We start from the raw sequence: 17171 nt of genomic DNA on the forward strand, positions 1-17171 counted from the left end.
AACATTCGTCTTCGCCAACTTTGCTCGACGCGCTGCTTGCTTCGAACTCAGCATCCACTTCCGCCATCTTCTCCACAGAGACCTCTCCCTCTCTAAGATCAAAGTTTTGCCCAACCAGCCGCCCGATGGCAGTATTATTCATTTTATGTCGCAAACGCCGTAAAATGAATAATGGCGCCATCTGGCGGCCGGTTGGGCTATTCAAAGTTGTTATTTTTGCTATTAGGCTACTCCAAAAAGTTTGATTGAATTGTAATGAATGAGGATAGCTAGTATTGTACATAATGTTGTCTTATTTGGGAAGTATTTGTCAGCCGATTTTACCATAAGCACTTTTTTGTCTAGTCACCCCATTTTAGTAGACTAGGTGCCAGTGTGTCTGCACTGTTGTCAAATGTTCTATCTATATCGATGCCTCTTCTCCTTCCCATATTTTGTTAGAAGTGAACGGTAAGTGGCAGGGCAGAGGTAAACGATGGAGCAAGATAAAACTGGGTCAACAACATTCTCCTTATTTTCTCACAGATCAGGAAACATCTCATCTCTATACAGGGTTATGTTCCCACAACAATCATTTGTTAGAGTCCACTAAGTTTTCTAGACTTGACTCATTGTCAGTCTTTCAAAAAATTACATTGTTTCGAGGGAAATGCAAGTTAAACCCCTCCCTTGTTGCAGTATTTTTGGTGACCAGTAGATGGTGCTGATGTTACATGACAAGACAATAGTGTGAGGCACAAGTATACAACGATTCACAGTTTCCCCGGCAGTTATTAATATATATGTGCCAGTTATTCCCCATCGCTGTCAGTTACAAATGTCTGCTTATATCAGAAAATGTTAGACTATTATTCTAACATAAATTACCTAACTATAGATGGTACCAGACCAAAGAGCGTGTTCAATGGTCTTGTTTTCACTGGTAATCTTACCCAGGGTGGGTAAAGGCTCTATAGGGTCAAAGATAATGTATAGGGAACAGTATACATTTATGTAGCCTATACGGGAAGACCACCCCTTCACTGCTACACCGGACACGAGTCTGCTACACCCCCAACCCCAAACCTCTACACTGTCAGAGGTAGCTCCATTCATGTATACTTGACTTACTTTGACTCATTGGAGCATAGGTCATCTGACAAAAACGTTCTCCAGTGTGCAGTATACATTTATGTAGCCTATACGGGAAGACCACCCCTTCACTGCTACACCGGACACAAGTCTGCTACACCCCCAACCCCAAACCTCTACACTGTCAGAGGTAGCTCCATTCACGTATACTTGACTTACTTTGACTAATTGAGGAGCATAGGTCATCTGACAAAAACTTTCTCCAGTGTTATGCGGTTTTCTCCACTTCTTTCAAGGACGTTCTTGCTTCCTTCAGCTCTGCTTTATTCATGTATATGTATCAGGGCAAATTTAGATGCACGACTCAGAGGGCAAAATGATTATTGAAGTGAACCAGTAAACCTTAATAAATATAATTATAATCATTGTCATCACACCTGTTTGTATTAATAAATATTATCATCTGACAATAATTTTAAAAAAGAGTTTGAATGGTGATGAGTCAGCTATATTATTTTAGACAAATACGTTGCATCAGTTTTTGAGAATTCCCCAATCCACAACAGTGACTTCTTAAGCTTGAACCTTCCCTGGTTTTCATCACAAAACCAATAGCACTAGAACTTACATACACTTTTCCATGTTGACTTTTTCAGAGATTTGCCAGTCCAATATCATTAATGAATACCTTTTAATCAGCATGTTGAAGACACACATACAATTGTGAACAAAAGTGAATGAGAATAAATTAAATTACTTTTTCTTTGCATTACTATATCTTTATTTTATGATCCATATGAAATCAACAATGTAATAATCTATGATGAACCAATGACATATCCGAAACATACATGATATGAACATTGCTTAATAAGGGCCTTCAATTTAAGGCACATTCAGATGTTTTTAATCATAGCAGGTTGCATTAAAAAAAGAGGTGTGTTTACATGTTTGAGAGGGTCATCTTTACAATTTGGAGCTATTGTACCAAAAAATGAAAATATGTTTAAATTGTCCATTGTATTTGAAAGGTTTAAGAGTCCATCAAGTTATTATGATATCCCTCCAATTATCCCTTGAACAATCTAGCTCTTTTGTGGTGTGCCTTGCCTCAAAAGAAAAATACAAATTCCCTACAAGCTGTGTGAAAAACATATCCTGTTGTATTTACACATTCTATTTTTCGGACTAGATACAAACTCAGCATTTCCTGTTTGTGAGGTTCCACATTGGACTGACGTCTTTACGGTTTGATCATCTCAGGATAAAAACGGTATAAACACTGCTGTTAGGCCATTGCTGTTGAAGCTCTACAAAAATAACATGTTTTCCAGTCTTTGCAGTGATGGCCGATGTCCACTGTGGGCTGGGCAGAGATATGTTCAGCAGACAGGAAAAGGTGGAGGCAAGTGGAGAGAGGTGTGAGGGGGGGGGGGGGGTCTGAGGAGTTATCGGAGAGAGGAGGAGTGCAGACAAACTTCCACAAAACAAACCGTCTTAAGACCAGACCTGTCAATGCTGAAACACGTAGTCGTGCCTCTAGATGGAAACCTCATACTCTCTTGTGTCCTGTGAAATTAGGACATAGTTCTGAATTAGGGACAAGCTTGTACACAAGAAGGTATACTGAGAAGTACAGTAGATCATATTCTTACTATAATCACAAAGGCCATTCCTCTTTTTGTGAATGAGCCATGTGATAACACACATCTGTTTGTAGACTATGATAGGGATATCACAGAGATATATTTAGTGTGTGGAGGTGGTCAGCCCAAACTGTGAGGCTTTTCCATTTTCACCTGAGAGAGGGGACAATGATTTTGAATTGTCTATACACACCATTGTCTATACACACCATTGTCTATACACACCATTCACATGCATACAGTATATATTTATTTATATTCCGGACTCTGACATTGCTCGTTCTGATATGTCTTAATTTCTTGTTCGTTCTTTTGTTCGTTTTTTTACATTTAGATTATGTGTGTATTTTATTGTATTGTATTGCTAGATATTGTTGGAGCTAGAAACATATGCATTTCGCTGCACCTGTGATAACATCTGCAAAACTGTGTACGCGACCAATAAACTTTGATTAGGTTTTTTGATTAGAGGTTTGTCCCTCTCCTCTGACCCATTTAAATGCGCTCAACCTACTGTGGCCTTTAGTTCAATAAGCTTACGCTGTGTAATAGGTTCAGGCTGCAGAATCAGAGTGTGGAATTGATGAAGACTGACTGACAGACAGACTGGAGGCTTAATAAGCAGGTTGCAGCCTAACGCTTAGTCTCACCTCGTTGTTCTTCAGGAGTGCAGTCATGGAAGGATAGAGAAACAGACAGACATACAGACAGACATTCGTTAGTTATCTGAAAGCATGAGCATGAAAGTGTCATCTTTCTTTCAAATACTATTTGAACCCATGTCTGAACCATGTCATAGCACTCTGTCAAATAATAAAGCTATGCTTTGTCAAATTAACTAGGCAACCTTTTGTCTGCATCAGGTGTAATGAAATGGCCCTTGTCTATGATTGAAGGTGAATGGAGTATAGCTTTACACCCCTCAATCCTATTTCTATAACATCACCTAACGGTAAATTAGATTTGGTGAATGAACCAGCAATATGGCAAACTAGATGGTGCTTTAAGTGCATCATCTCAGACACGAATGACAGCGTCTGATTTCAAAATTTTGGGGGGCTTAATAATTCCAGCAGGCATCTTAAAGAACCAGTGAATATCTCTATATCAGAACGTACTGTGGTCTCTGTTTCGTAGAGGGAGTTGTCGAAGGTGGACTCTCCTGGGATGTGGTCATATGGTGAGGAGGTTGACATGGGAAGACACAGAGGCTTCCCCTGAACCCTAGAGAACACACACATAGTGTCACAAGGGCAGCATAGTATACTTACAACATTATAACAGAACCTGTTGGGTCTATAGCTATTGGTTAGACTCAGTGCTTGACTTGGGCAGGAGCTCACTGGAGCTGAGTACCGGCACCTCAAACGTTCTCCTGCTTGGGCTTCTGTTCCTCTTTATAGAATATTATCTCAAAAGTATTGTGGAGCTCCTGCACCTAAATATAAACAGTACCGGCACCCAAAATCAGTACCGGCACCTATTTCAGTCAAAGTCAAGCACTGGTTAGACTACTAGGTACGATGGATGATGATAGCTTTCATACTTTCAAAGTATTTTTTAATCTATATAAAGTACACATACTAGACCTACTTAGAGAAGTAGAGGTAGATCCCGATGATGAAGACCATGATGAGGGCCACTGGTATAAAGACTGTTAGAGCTATATTGGCTCGCTCCATGATGTAGTCTGCATTGGCAACTGGTGAGCAGAGAGGTAGAGGATTCAACAGGGACACACTCAACTGTTATGATAACCTAAAGATGCACACTTCAATGTAGCACACTTGAAGTTGCTGGGAAGTACCGTATTTCATTTTTTTATTAGGTCTTGACTTCATGTTTTAATTTGAAAGATCTAACGATTGCTCTGCAGACATGACGGCACTTACAGTCTAACCTGCGTCCATTTATAAACTCCTTTGAGGAGGCTGTAAAGGAATGGAGAACATCAGAACACAGGTGTTAAAACATACAGACAGATATATTGTTCATCATGACCTACTGTGAACAATGCCAGAGTGAACTACACACACAGGGGAGTACATGTCCGCAGTTCCTACCTCTGCAGACAGGGGGCAGGCTGCTCCACTGTGAAGGGTGTCCAGGGACACAGCGGAGGACTGGCTCCCCCAGCAGCTCATGGCCTCTGAGGCAGGAGAAGCGCAGCATCTCCCCGGCCTGGTAGAGAGGCTTCTCTGAGATCTGGGTGCTGTAAGACGGGGTGCCAGGGTTCCTGCAAGGCTCATAGGTCACCGCTGAGAGAGGAGTGGACAGGACACACACGCAGACACACACACACAGTCATCATATCATTTATTTTTGTAAATAACTAGTAAAACTCTTGTTGTATTGTATGAATTGGACACACTGCCAATCCAGCTAGCACATAACATTCTGAGAACCGTATGTTTCTTAAAGCTTGGTGAGAGTGTGGTTATCTTATGGTTATTTTGCATACAACCTTCCCACAATGTTCTGGGAATGGTGCAGGATACCCAGCTAGCACATAACGTTCTGAAAACCAGGTGGCAATGTTCTGGGAATGGTGCGGGATACCCAGCTAGCACATAACGTTCTGAAAACCAGGTGGCAATGTTCTGGGAATGGTGCGGGATACCTAGCTAGCACATAACGTTCTGAAAACCAGATGGCAATGTTCTGGAAATGGTGCGGGATACCCAGCTAGCAAATAACGTTCTGAAAACCAGGTGGGAATTTTAGTACTTCAGCATAAGGTTTCCTGATGGTTCTATTAAAGTAATGTTCTCAAATTGTTCAGAGAATGTTAAGAAACAATGTTCTTCTGTGGAAATGTCAGTACTTCAGCATAACGTTTTGTGCAGGTTTCCTCGTGGTTCTATTTAAAGTAATGTTCTCAGAACATGGTGCAATGTGCAGAAATCGTGCCGCCATTTCCTGGTTGCTAAAATTCTAATAGTTCGCCTAATTTCAGTTTCTGTGACAAAACAAGCAATGTATCATGTAGAGAATCATTGTACCATCTAAACCGCTGTGAAATATATTTTCAATAACCTAAAATATTGTATTTTCAGCTGTTTGAAGCAGGTGTACAAAACCGAAAGTAAAAAAATGCAAAAACGAAATAGAGCACATAGAACAGATCTACCGCTTCTTAGACTTGCTTTTCATGAGAATGACAGATCTATCTCACATTTCTATGTGAATTTGGTCAGGTCGCCCCCCAAAAGTTACATATTGCAGGTTTGACAAACAATGTTCTTCTATGGGAATTTCAGTACTTCAGCATACCGTTTTCTGCAGGTTTCCTCATGGTTCTATTTATATTGGATCACTCCAATATATTGCTATCACTCCGTGGCGGAGGGATACATCCGAGGTGAGGATTTACAGATTTACTCCCGTGTACACCTGTGTCGCGGCTGGGGTCCACCCCTATATATAGACCCCATGGCCGCAACACACGTTCTCTTTCATTTTCTCGGCGGACGTCTGTATGGTTTGAGGTACAAACTTTCTGAAGTTCGCAATATCTTGCGTGGAAGTATACTCACTGGCTGTTTGCAGCCTGGAGCAGCTGGCCACATGGCCAGCCCCTCCTCTTGAGTGTCCACTCGCTGCGCGCGGTTGGTATGTATCTTCCGCCCGTGGTTTGTGGTACTTGTGTTTCGTTAGCGTTACACTACGACTCCGTGTGCATCCATTAGTATGGTGGCTCTTTCTGCACAAACTGTAATTTACCTTAAACAACTTGCCAACTGGCTTGTTCTATGTGTGTGTTGTGAATTGCTTTAACATGCTGCTAATTACCCTGCAGGTTTCTTTTCTTGTTCTTTCACCTGCAGAATGTAAGAGTATCGTGGTGGGCTTTCCACTAAGTTGAGAAATTAACTTTGGAGTTCCTTAACGGAGTTACTCCATCATATGGTGCTGTTTTTGCTGCTTGGAAATTAAATTGGCTAGGTAATATTGCAGTTGGCGTAAAACAAAAACTAAAAAACTAAAAAATCAAATCCATTACCTGCTACTGGGTAATTTATCCCTCACCAGGTTCCTATTCCTCCAAGCGGGTCACGACATAAGCTCTCCCAGGGCGTCGGACCCCTGCTCCGTGGCCTTGTTGGCTTGGCTGAGCTTATGGCTTCCCTTTGTGACAGGTGTGATGGTGGCATCCCCCCTGGGGATCTGCATACCTCGTGTATGCACTGCCTGGGTTTGAGCCACACGGAGAGGGTGGTGGAGCACCCTACTGGATGCCTGTTTTGTGTGGTGTTCTCAGAACGCCTGCGCCTGGCACGATTGGAGGCCATGCGCGAGTGGGTCAGCCAGGATCGGGCTCAGGCTGGGGATGAGCTCCCTCCCTCAGGAGTGGTGCACCAGTGAACTGTTACTCCCTCTACTGGGCCCAGTACCCCTCCCAGGAAGCGTGGCTGGAGCCACCGCAGACAGGGCCCATCTGCTGCCAGTCCTGAACGGGGGCAGGAGTCGGACCGCTGGGACCACCTTGATCGGCAGCTTCTCCCGGTCTAAAAGGGCAAAGTGGGAGGAGGGTGTGGTCCCCCTAGGTGTTGTCCACAATGCTCGAGGGGTACAGACTCCAATTCCGGTGCTGGCCCCCGTCCTTCAGGGGCCTTCGTGTCACCACAGTGGCCGACCCCCTGAAGAAGAAATCCCTGCTGCTGGAGATCTCCTCACTCCTGGACAAGGGTGCAACAGGACAGCTAGGTGGGTTCTACTCCACTTATTTTGTGGTCCCAAAAAGAGACAAAGGGTTTCGACCGATTCTGGACCTCCGCAACCTCAATGGGTACTTGAAGGTACTGAGGTTCCACATGCTGTCCCCAGCCCGCATGTTGCAGGCCGTGTCTAGAGACCAGTGGTTTGTGACGCTGGACCTGAGGGATGCGTACTTCCATGTATGGTATTATTTTATGTATCATTAAGGCAAATGTAGGGAGAGGTCAAAGGTAAAATAATAATATTAGTAATAAGCATGGATATGTTGTAAAATTAAAAACCTATATGCCTTAAAATGTTTATTGATTGAGAACCAGTTGAAAGGTTAATACAGAGCAGAGACATTTATGTGTTTTTCATGGACTCTCTGCAGCTGGTCTGGGTATGTCTATGACATGTGATGTACATACAACTCCTCGTGATGGCTGTGTGGGGATTGGAGTAATAATGGACCTAGTGTTATCATTTGTTTTGCTTATGACCCTATGACCTGACACATGGCCACATGCACATAATCTCAAAGGCCAGGGAGGATGGTAAATGATAAATGTTTAAATCATGTTTAAGTATTAATGGATATGTTCTATAATGTGTTATGAAATGATAATGGTGAAACAGAATGAACATGATTGATACTTTGTACTCCAGATGCATGCCTGGATAGTGAATATAGTCAATACAGAGTATGATTGTTCTTTAACCTACGTATGTGCATAATTTTTGAGTCATGCCACTAATAAGACACAGTGGCCCCACTTAGAGAAGCGCAAGTAGCCCTCGTGAGCAGCCAACATGTGATACTGAAAGATGCTATTGATTCACATAGGGAGGTGTAACCATCAGTTGTATCAGTGTGACTGTATAAAAAGGAGCACTCCGGTTCAGGATAAGCAGTGGTTGCTCCATGGAGCAAAGCTCAGGCTTTGTTATGCAATAAAGTCTAAATTCTTAAATTCACAGGCTCCGATGTCTTGAGAGATATTTTTGAGTTGATTATCTAGTGAAATATTTCTACTACGACATAATTGGCACCCCAGATGGGACCTGATAGGGATCAGTGACGGTATACATTTGCAGTTGTGAAACGGCTTGGACGGACCATACAAACAAAAGTGGCCGCTTTTAAAAGGTAAGCCAAGTTCTTACTTAAATAGTATAATGTTTGTGTGGTCCGATCGGGGGCTCGGCAACATCTAAAGAAATACCAAGTAGGTCTCTCCAAATTTAAGAACCAGAAAATTAGAGACTAGGGGCTTTTGAATTTAAGAATACATGTCGCTGTTGTTTGTCTGAACCGTCTGTTCAATTGATTTGATTCATTTGATTCATTTGATTCATTTGATTGATCTTGCTGATCGCTTTGTCTGGGTCATTTCGACACGGGTGGTTGTACAGCTGGTTGAGCGATCAGACAATAACATGTTAAGTCCTGCAGATACCGCTTTAGACGTGTTGGGGGAAGTGAATCGTCTTGAGGACTGCTTAGGTAGGCAGAAATCCTGGGTAATACCGCTTCTTTTTCTATGTTGAGAAAGTGAAACAGAAAAAATAGGGCAGAATTGACAGGTCGCTTAGGAAAGCGTAGTAGAAGTCCAGGTGTGTTGAGGAAGTGTAATACCTAGGGGGCTAAGTAAATAGAAATCCTGTGGATACCGCTTTGGAGAGCTAAAATTAGCATTCCAGAGGACTGAACGGGCAGGTGGCTACGGATACCGCTCTGATGAGGAATTCTTTGTTGGAGGTCTGCACAGGTAGGTAGGGAATCATCCTGGGTTGTGATGAAGCCAATATTAGGTAGGGTCGATCAGGTAAAAAAAGTTAGGTCATCCTGAGTAGGTGAACGGGTTAAATAGCTACAAGGGCTTCAAAATTTTGATAAAGTGTTATATATAGAGTAGGTCTGCTCATCTCATATGGGGAATGGGTTGCTTGGGCGGCTGTGAGTCATTCAACTGTCTGATTCATTTGGGCACAAGTGGCTGCTCATCTGTGTGAGTGAGAATAATAAGAAATCCTGCAAGTAAATAGCCTTTCTGTAAGGAAAGGAAATATATTTGAGGTTGTTTGAAGCTTCTGTCTGATGGAGAAAGGGTGTGCCCAATCTCACATTAGGAAAGAGAAGAATAAATGGTGCGTGGATATTCATTGACCAACTGAGTGTAGAAAATTCACGTTACCAGGAGGGGTAGAATAAATCCTGTTGGAGGAACAGGTCACGTGTACCGGTGTGGTCATATGACGTTTATGCATTGTATTTTGATAAATCTGTTAGGGTATGTTTCTGACGTTATATTTAGAAACTTTAGAGGTGATGCAGTATTATGATAAATTGACTACAGTAAAATAATAACTAGGATAGGGTTAACATTCCAAATTTGGGCCTTTTGATAGAATAAAATATTCCTGTAGGTTATACAAAGTAATTAAGGGCGTTTAAGAACAACATTGTATAAATATGGAATAAAAGTGGTATAATGATGTAAATTAGTCGCACTCTGAAGTTTGAATGATGAGATATAGAGGTGTGTTTGATAATTATATATACGTTGGAATAATAAGCTTTTCTTGTAAATTATATCTTGGAGTTTCGTACAACAATGCCTGTCATAGAATTTTGTAAGATCAGGGAATAGTGACCAGCATATATGATTCTAGGAGGATTCTATGACTGAGGGAAAGGATTTGGGTAATTTGTTGGTTGTTCCGCTGAGACTAGATGGTGATTAACAGATTGTGGCAATAAAGAATAATTAGAAACATGAATGGTTTGGTAGATATGAATATATTGGAATATAATGAATTGTACGTGAGTGTGATTTAATACGAGGGATTGGATAAACTTATAGGTGTTGACTTGCCCAAACACGTAGACATACGTGGAAATGGGAGAGAGTACATAGGACATGTGGTAGAATTAAGCATTGTAATAACTATCTATTATTTCAGAAGCAGATATATAATTCATTTGGTTGGTCGTTAGATCTGTTTCCAAATCAATGAATGTGGGGTTTGACTTGTTGACTGCTAAGTTGATTACGTTGAGCGTGTGAGATCTGTGTCCTTCAAAGCTATTTTCTGATAAAGTGTGGTATGTGCCAGATACTAAAACTACTGACCATTATCATTGGAATAAAGGAGGATTAACTTGTCATTTCAATAAAGCATAGATTCTGCATCGCTGAACAGAGTCTAGGTTTTCTAAGTATAGTTTAGCTATAGTTGTGGGTTGTTTAGATTGAAGGAACAGTCAGGATTATTAGTTATTGTTGAGATGTGAATAGACTTTACTAATGCCATGAATTAGTTTCCGGTTAAAAGAGAGTCATACTTGTTTGACTGTATCGAGCTGAAAGAGTTATTTAAAGAAAGTTTGAATAGTTGGATGGAAAACATTTATTTGACAAAATTCTAATTGTTATTACTTTATTCTATGGTTTGCGTGACATCAGTAATGTATGCGAATAGTTGAATTCTAGAATGATAATGTATTTTCGTTATGTGAATTAGGGGATGCAAGAAGCTTTGGCTATTATGCTATAGTGGGTTCTAGATTTGTTGAATAAACAAACTTATATTTTAAACTAAAGTAATTAGTAATTACTTTAGCCTACAGTAATTAGCAATAGCCTACAATTATAATATTATCAGAAAAAGGCACTATACGCTCATCTGTGGTCCTCTGTAGCTCAGTTGGTAGAGCACGGTGCTTACAACGCCAGGGTTGGGTGTTCGATTCCCAAGGGGGGCTAGTATAAGTATAATAATGTATGAGCACACTAATTGTGAGTCGCTTGGAATAAGAGCATCTGCTAAATGACTAAAATGTTAATGGAGAGGAGACTACGTGGTAATAATTTTTAGTCATTGAATGAGGTTTTGCTAGATTAAACGAGTGACAATGGTGAAATATGTCTATAGATAAATTGGATTGTGATAAATGGATGATTTCAATATATGATGGTGAACTATAGCAAGTGTTTGGTGTTACTTGTAGCTTACTTAGAAAGGATATACAGTGAGGGAAAAAAGTATTTGATCCCCTGCCAATTTTGTACGTTTGCCCACTGACAAAGAAATGATCAGTCTATAATTTTAATGGTAGGTTTATTTGAACAGTGAGAGACAGAATAACAACAAAACAATCCCGAAAAACACATGTCAAAAATGTTATAAATTGATTTGCATTTTAATGAGGGAAATAAGTATTTGACCGCTCTGCAAAACATGACTTAGTACTTGGTGGCAAAACCCTTGTTGGCAATCACAGAGGTCAGACGTTTCTTGTATCTGGCCACCAGGTTTGCACACATCTCAGGAGGGAATTTGTCCCACTCCTCTTTGCAGATCTTCTCCAAGTCATTAAGGTTTCGAGCCTGACGTTTGGCAACTCAAACCTTCAGCTCCCTCCACAGATTTTCTATGGGATTAAGGTCTGGAGACTGGCTAGGCCACTCCAGGACCTTAATGTGCTTCTTCTTGAGCCACTCCTTTGTTGCCTTGGCTGTGTGTTTTGGGTCATTGTCATGCTGGAATACCCATCCACGACCCATTTTCAATGCCCTGGCTGAGGGAAGGAGGTTCTCACCCAAGATTTGACGGTACATGGCCCCGTCCATCGTCCCTTTGATACAGTGAAGTTGTCCTGTCCCCTTAGCAGAAAAACACCCCCAAAGCATAATGTTTCCACCTCCATGTTTGACGGTGGGGATGGTGTTCTTGGGGTCATAGGCAGCATTCCTCCTCCTCCAAACACGGCGAGTTGAGTTGATGCCAAAGAGTTCGATTTTGGTCTCATCTGACCACAACACTTTCACCCAGTTCTCCTCTGAATCATTCAGATGTTCATTGGCAAACTTCAGACGGCCCTGTATATGTGCTTTCTTGAGCAGGAGGACCTTGCGGGCGCTGCAGGATTTCAGTCCTTCACGGCGTAATGTGTTACCAATTGTTTTCTTGGTGACTATGGTCCCAGCTGCCTTGAGATCATTGACAAGATCCTCCTGTGTAGTTCTGGGCTGTTTCCTCACCGTTCTCAAGATCATTGCAACTCCACGAGGTGAGATCTTGCATGGAGCCCCAGGCCGAGGGAGATTGACAGTTATTTTGTGTTTCTTCCATTTGCGAATAATCGCACCAACTGTTGTCACCTTCTCACCAAGCTGCTTGGCGATGGTCTTGTAGCCCATTCCAGCCTTGTGTAGGTCTACAATCTTGTCCCTGACATCCTTGGAGAGCTCTTTGGTCTTGGCCATGGTGGAGAGTTTGGAATCTGATTGATTGATTGCTTCTGTGCACAGGTGTCTTTTATACAGGTAACAAGCTGAGATTAGGAGCACTCCCTTTAAGAGTGTGCTCCTAATCTCAGCTCGTTACCTGTATAAAAGATACCTGGGAGCCAGAAATCTTTCTGATTGAGAGGGGGTCAAATACTTATTTCCCTCAATAAAATGCAAATCAATTTATAAAATTTTTGACATGCGTTTTTCTGGATTTTTTTGTTGTTATTCTGTATCTCACTGTTCACATCAACCTACCATTAAAATTATAGACTGATAATTTCTTTGTCAGTGGGCAAAGGTACAAAATCAGCAGGGGATCAAATACTTTTTTCCTTCACTGTATTAATAGATTCATTCATTCTGATAATGGCGGAGTGATGGTTTAATTGCGTGGCTATGATTTTAGTTGATTACAGGAGAAATAGGATATAGTTTACTACGCATGGAGAAGTGAATGTCTTATATGGTAATAGATCAACTGAACCAAACATGACGTTACTACGGCAATTTAGGATGGTTAATGTTGTTAAGTTCGTTTTTAAACCCTATGATAGAGGTAAATGCAGAACGCTGTTTGAAAGTGGTTTATTAGGTCTGCTAGGAAAAATTGAATAATTTCCATTTTTGTCTGTGGATGTTGGACATTGGGGCTTGCTGGTTACGTTAGGTGTACGGGGATCGCGTGTTTTGTGGGAGGTCGTGGAAGGTTGAATGTTATCGGCAGGAGATTGCTAGCTAGTTAGCGGTGAGAGCTAGTGCGGTTTTCGTTGGGTGACGTCACTTGCTCTATGAACTGGAAGTAATGCTTTGTGTGGCACTGGTGGAGCGACGGGTAACGGTGCTTCGATGGTGAATGTTGTCAATGTGTGCAGAGGGTCCCTGGTTCGAATCCAGTAGGGGACAGAAAGCAAATCTTTTACATTGATGTTATTGATGTGAATTACTGGTTTCATTGATAACATTATAGGAAAGATGTCCTACCAATCCATGTCGGATAGGATAACATAGTAATTGAAATTGCATATTGGTGAATTGGATGTTTTATTGGTTTTTACTATAAATATAAAATAATTTGTCATCTGTTGAGGTACCGTTATGAGGGAAATTAGCGGTAGAGTATGATAGATATTGTAGAGGGTTTAAAAAATAAGTTAATTGGGTGATGAGACAGGTTGACTTGATGTTGAATGGGATTGTTTAATAGAAGTAATTATTTATATTTAGGAGAATGAGAATATGTTATTAGGTAGTATTGCTTTGTGGAGACGATTAACTAATGAAGAACATGTCTTGGTAGTTGAATAAGGAACGATATTTGATAATTGATCATTTTGTTATGACATTATATAGTTTGTTTAAACAGCAGTGAGTTATGATGATGTTTTATTACTTCAGATAACGATAATTTGTTTATAGTACGTTGAACCTGGGGAGGTAGTTGTTGCTGTTGACTTGATGGATTAAGTAGACATCTTTTTATGGGTTTTGGATTATGAAACAATAAGTTTATATTTTAGAAAAAAAAGAAGAAAAAAAACATCAATGCAACAGTTTGCGACGTTTAAATTACTAAAATGGGGTTATAGGTTTATAGTGGAAGGTGTAGTTAACTTGATAAAATGTGTTATTATCTAGTGTCTTCTAAGTGGAAGTTTTCTTTTAAGGATTGATGGGAGTCTCCTATAATATTATGTTAGGGGTGAGATAGGACTGGGGAGATATGTATGAAGTTTTGTGTGTAATTACTATCTTTGGATTGTTGATTATATGTTAACGACATGTATACTTTCTCTTGCAGGAACATGGGGATTTCTTTATTGGGAGGTTAAAAAAGTATGTCGGCTAGGGTGGAACTAGTTAGTAAAATTAAGTAGTTTTATTTTTAGGTTGTCATAGGGAGCTACAAAAATAAATAAGGCCTGGCCATTTTTGTTTGTTTGTTGTTTTACTATATGGTGTTCAAATAACCACAAACAAACTACTTAGTATGAAACGTTAGTTGTATAGGATTTTTATTTCTATTTGGTTTTTTTTGACAGGATGGAAGTGAAATATCTTAAAGGGGCATACGCATGTAATTTGGGTTTTATTTACTGAGGGATAAGTAAATATGTATGATTTATTTTGAAAAGAGCTATACTAAGGAATTACAACATTTATGAAAGGTTTTGTTGGTTGTTAGAAGTAGTATACTATAGGATGAAACAATTCATTTAATGATTTCAATGACCTCTGAAATCTGTCCTGGCTTTATAGTGCGACCTGATCACCCGCACTATGAATTCTAGAGGCATGCTGAATTAGGGGGTTAGATAAAATAAGGATAATTGTGAAGTTTATAATTTGGAAAAATCCTATATATAAATTAGTCTAAACAGGACAAGGATGAAGTGAGAGAGTTAGTCCTGAAGGAGAAGTATTCCTTGAATAGTGTTATGGAATACAGTTAAGTAAAGATATGCTCAAGGGTTGTCATTTTAAGGTTAGTTATTATTTTAGGTTTGATAGGCAATATTGTTTTGTTTTGTTTTTTGTACACATGAATCACGATGTGATCCATGTGTCCAAGGGGGGAAGTTGGGATTACAGAGGTTTTAATGGTTTATTATGGTTTTGTGGGGAAGTATGCAAGGTGTATTAAGGATGTGAGCAGTAGTAATAATGTGTTATGGGTTAGGTTAAATCATTTTTGTTTTTGTGATAGGAGGCATGGTGTAGAGGTGGTCTGTCTATGAAATAAGTGGACTACAACAAGCTGGAAGCAGGTGTGCTTCATAATCTCAAGGCTTCTCTTGACGGATGAGAGGACATGAGTAGCATACTGTGTCTCATCTAACCTAACAATGTTCTTAAGATTTTATTTTCATGATTCATGGGTGAAGATAACTATGCCCAACTGAGTAGGATAATCTGAGTATTTTCTGTGCCCTGGAGTCTATGTGATGGCAAAAGACTACAGAAGAAAGAGCTGGAAAGACCCTATGTGGAGGGGCCTGTACCAGGTGTTGTTGGCTACCTTAATGATGGTAAAACTGGTGGAGACAGATACTAAGATTCATGTTTCCCACTATAGGAGTGTTCCAACCTCAGCCATTGGGTAGCATTGTTGTTTTTTGTGTGTGTCTGTGCTTGTGTCTTTGCAGCAGTAACTCTGAGCTTCCCTATGGGTAGGCTGATTGAAGGACACTTTTCACAGACCGATGTCGATAGATTGAGAGGGACTCTGGCTGATCCGGAGACCCTAGTGACGGGGGAAGGTTAACAACTGAAGTGACCATACACATCGTTGTCCAGGTTATACCAACGATGGTACGGATAGAGGGGAGTATCGGGTATCATCTTAACCATTGTACCAGAGTGAGGGAACTGATGATTAAGAGACTTTAAGGACCTTCCAGACCGCCGAGAGATTCCAGACCACCGAGAGACTTTCAAGACCTCCAAGACGCACCAGAAATCCTCATCATTGATTTCTATGTACTTGACTAGTTACCTGATAATAAGGGGAATGGAGTACTGATAAATAATAAAGAGCAGAAGAACAAGACATAGAAGGGATATAGACAGGATTAGAATGTATATTCTTGCACAGGCAGGAACCATAACTAAAAATACAGGAAGGGATCACTATTAAAATACAAGGGTTAAAATATTATTGGTGTGTGAGAAACCAGCACAAAGAGTATGGGGAAGTCACATGGGGTAGTGTGACCTTAAGGTAATGAAAGAAAGAGACAGGTGAATCATAGAAATAAGGAGAACAGTCCAAGACTTAGATAAACAATTTGATGTAGTATTTAGTGTTAGATTTCCAGGGGAAATGTTATTGGAGTAGTTATTCCTTGGGAAAGTGCACTGAACCCTGTATATGTTAGGGCTATACCAAGTACAGAAGAAAGGGAATTGAAGGAGCCGTTAAACAATGATTGATATAGATGAGTATAATATATTATATTACAATTAAATAAAGAAAATAGTCTAATATGCACCACATCTCCGTTTAAAGAATTAACAGTAGTTCAAAATCTTCACAGTTACTAGGACTGTGTTATGATTCAACTACAACTTTTGTCATATAAGGAACTCGGAAAGACCATATTGGCCAGCAGAATGTTTGTAATATTTAGGAAATCCTAAATATAAACAATTTTATGATCAACCACGATGAAGAGAGAAGTGTAAGCAATTGTTGGAATAGGAACAAGGAAAAGGGAAACACCAGAGTAATGTCAAAAAGATTATGAGCAAAAATATAGGAATGTTAAAGTAAAACAATTGGGTTATATAGTTTGGGAGAATTCAAGGGAGAATGTGAAAATAGGGGGTGTTTAAACAAATAGCCTTTGGAATACAGGGACCCCTCAAAGAAAAATCTATCAGGCATTAGATAGAAATGGGTATTAAGAATGAGTGATGAAACATAAGACATGTAGACAATGTTAATAGGAATGTTTTG

General features: G+C 40.2%; 1 protein-coding gene across 1 annotated transcript in view; it reads right to left on the reverse strand.

Moving 5' to 3' along the window:
- Nucleotides 1-2837: 2837 nt before the first annotated feature.
- LOC311106194 (seizure protein 6-like) overlaps nt 2838-17171 on the reverse strand; it is a gene marked incomplete at both ends in the record, with an annotated part of 154489 nt that continues 140155 nt past the window's right edge. Inside the window, 5 exons of the mRNA XM_084148506.1 lie at nt 2838-2870; nt 3836-3941; nt 4311-4419; nt 4610-4648; nt 4781-4975. Of these exons, the coding sequence (XP_084004632.1) occupies nt 2838-2870; nt 3836-3941; nt 4311-4419; nt 4610-4648; nt 4781-4975 (482 nt within the window). The remainder of the gene's footprint in view (nt 2871-3835; nt 3942-4310; nt 4420-4609; nt 4649-4780; nt 4976-17171) is intronic.

The sequence above is a fragment of the Coregonus lavaretus genome (assembly GCF_964263955.1).
Source record: "Coregonus lavaretus genome assembly, chromosome: 30".
Classification (NCBI taxonomy): domain Eukaryota; kingdom Metazoa; phylum Chordata; class Actinopteri; order Salmoniformes; family Salmonidae; genus Coregonus; species Coregonus lavaretus.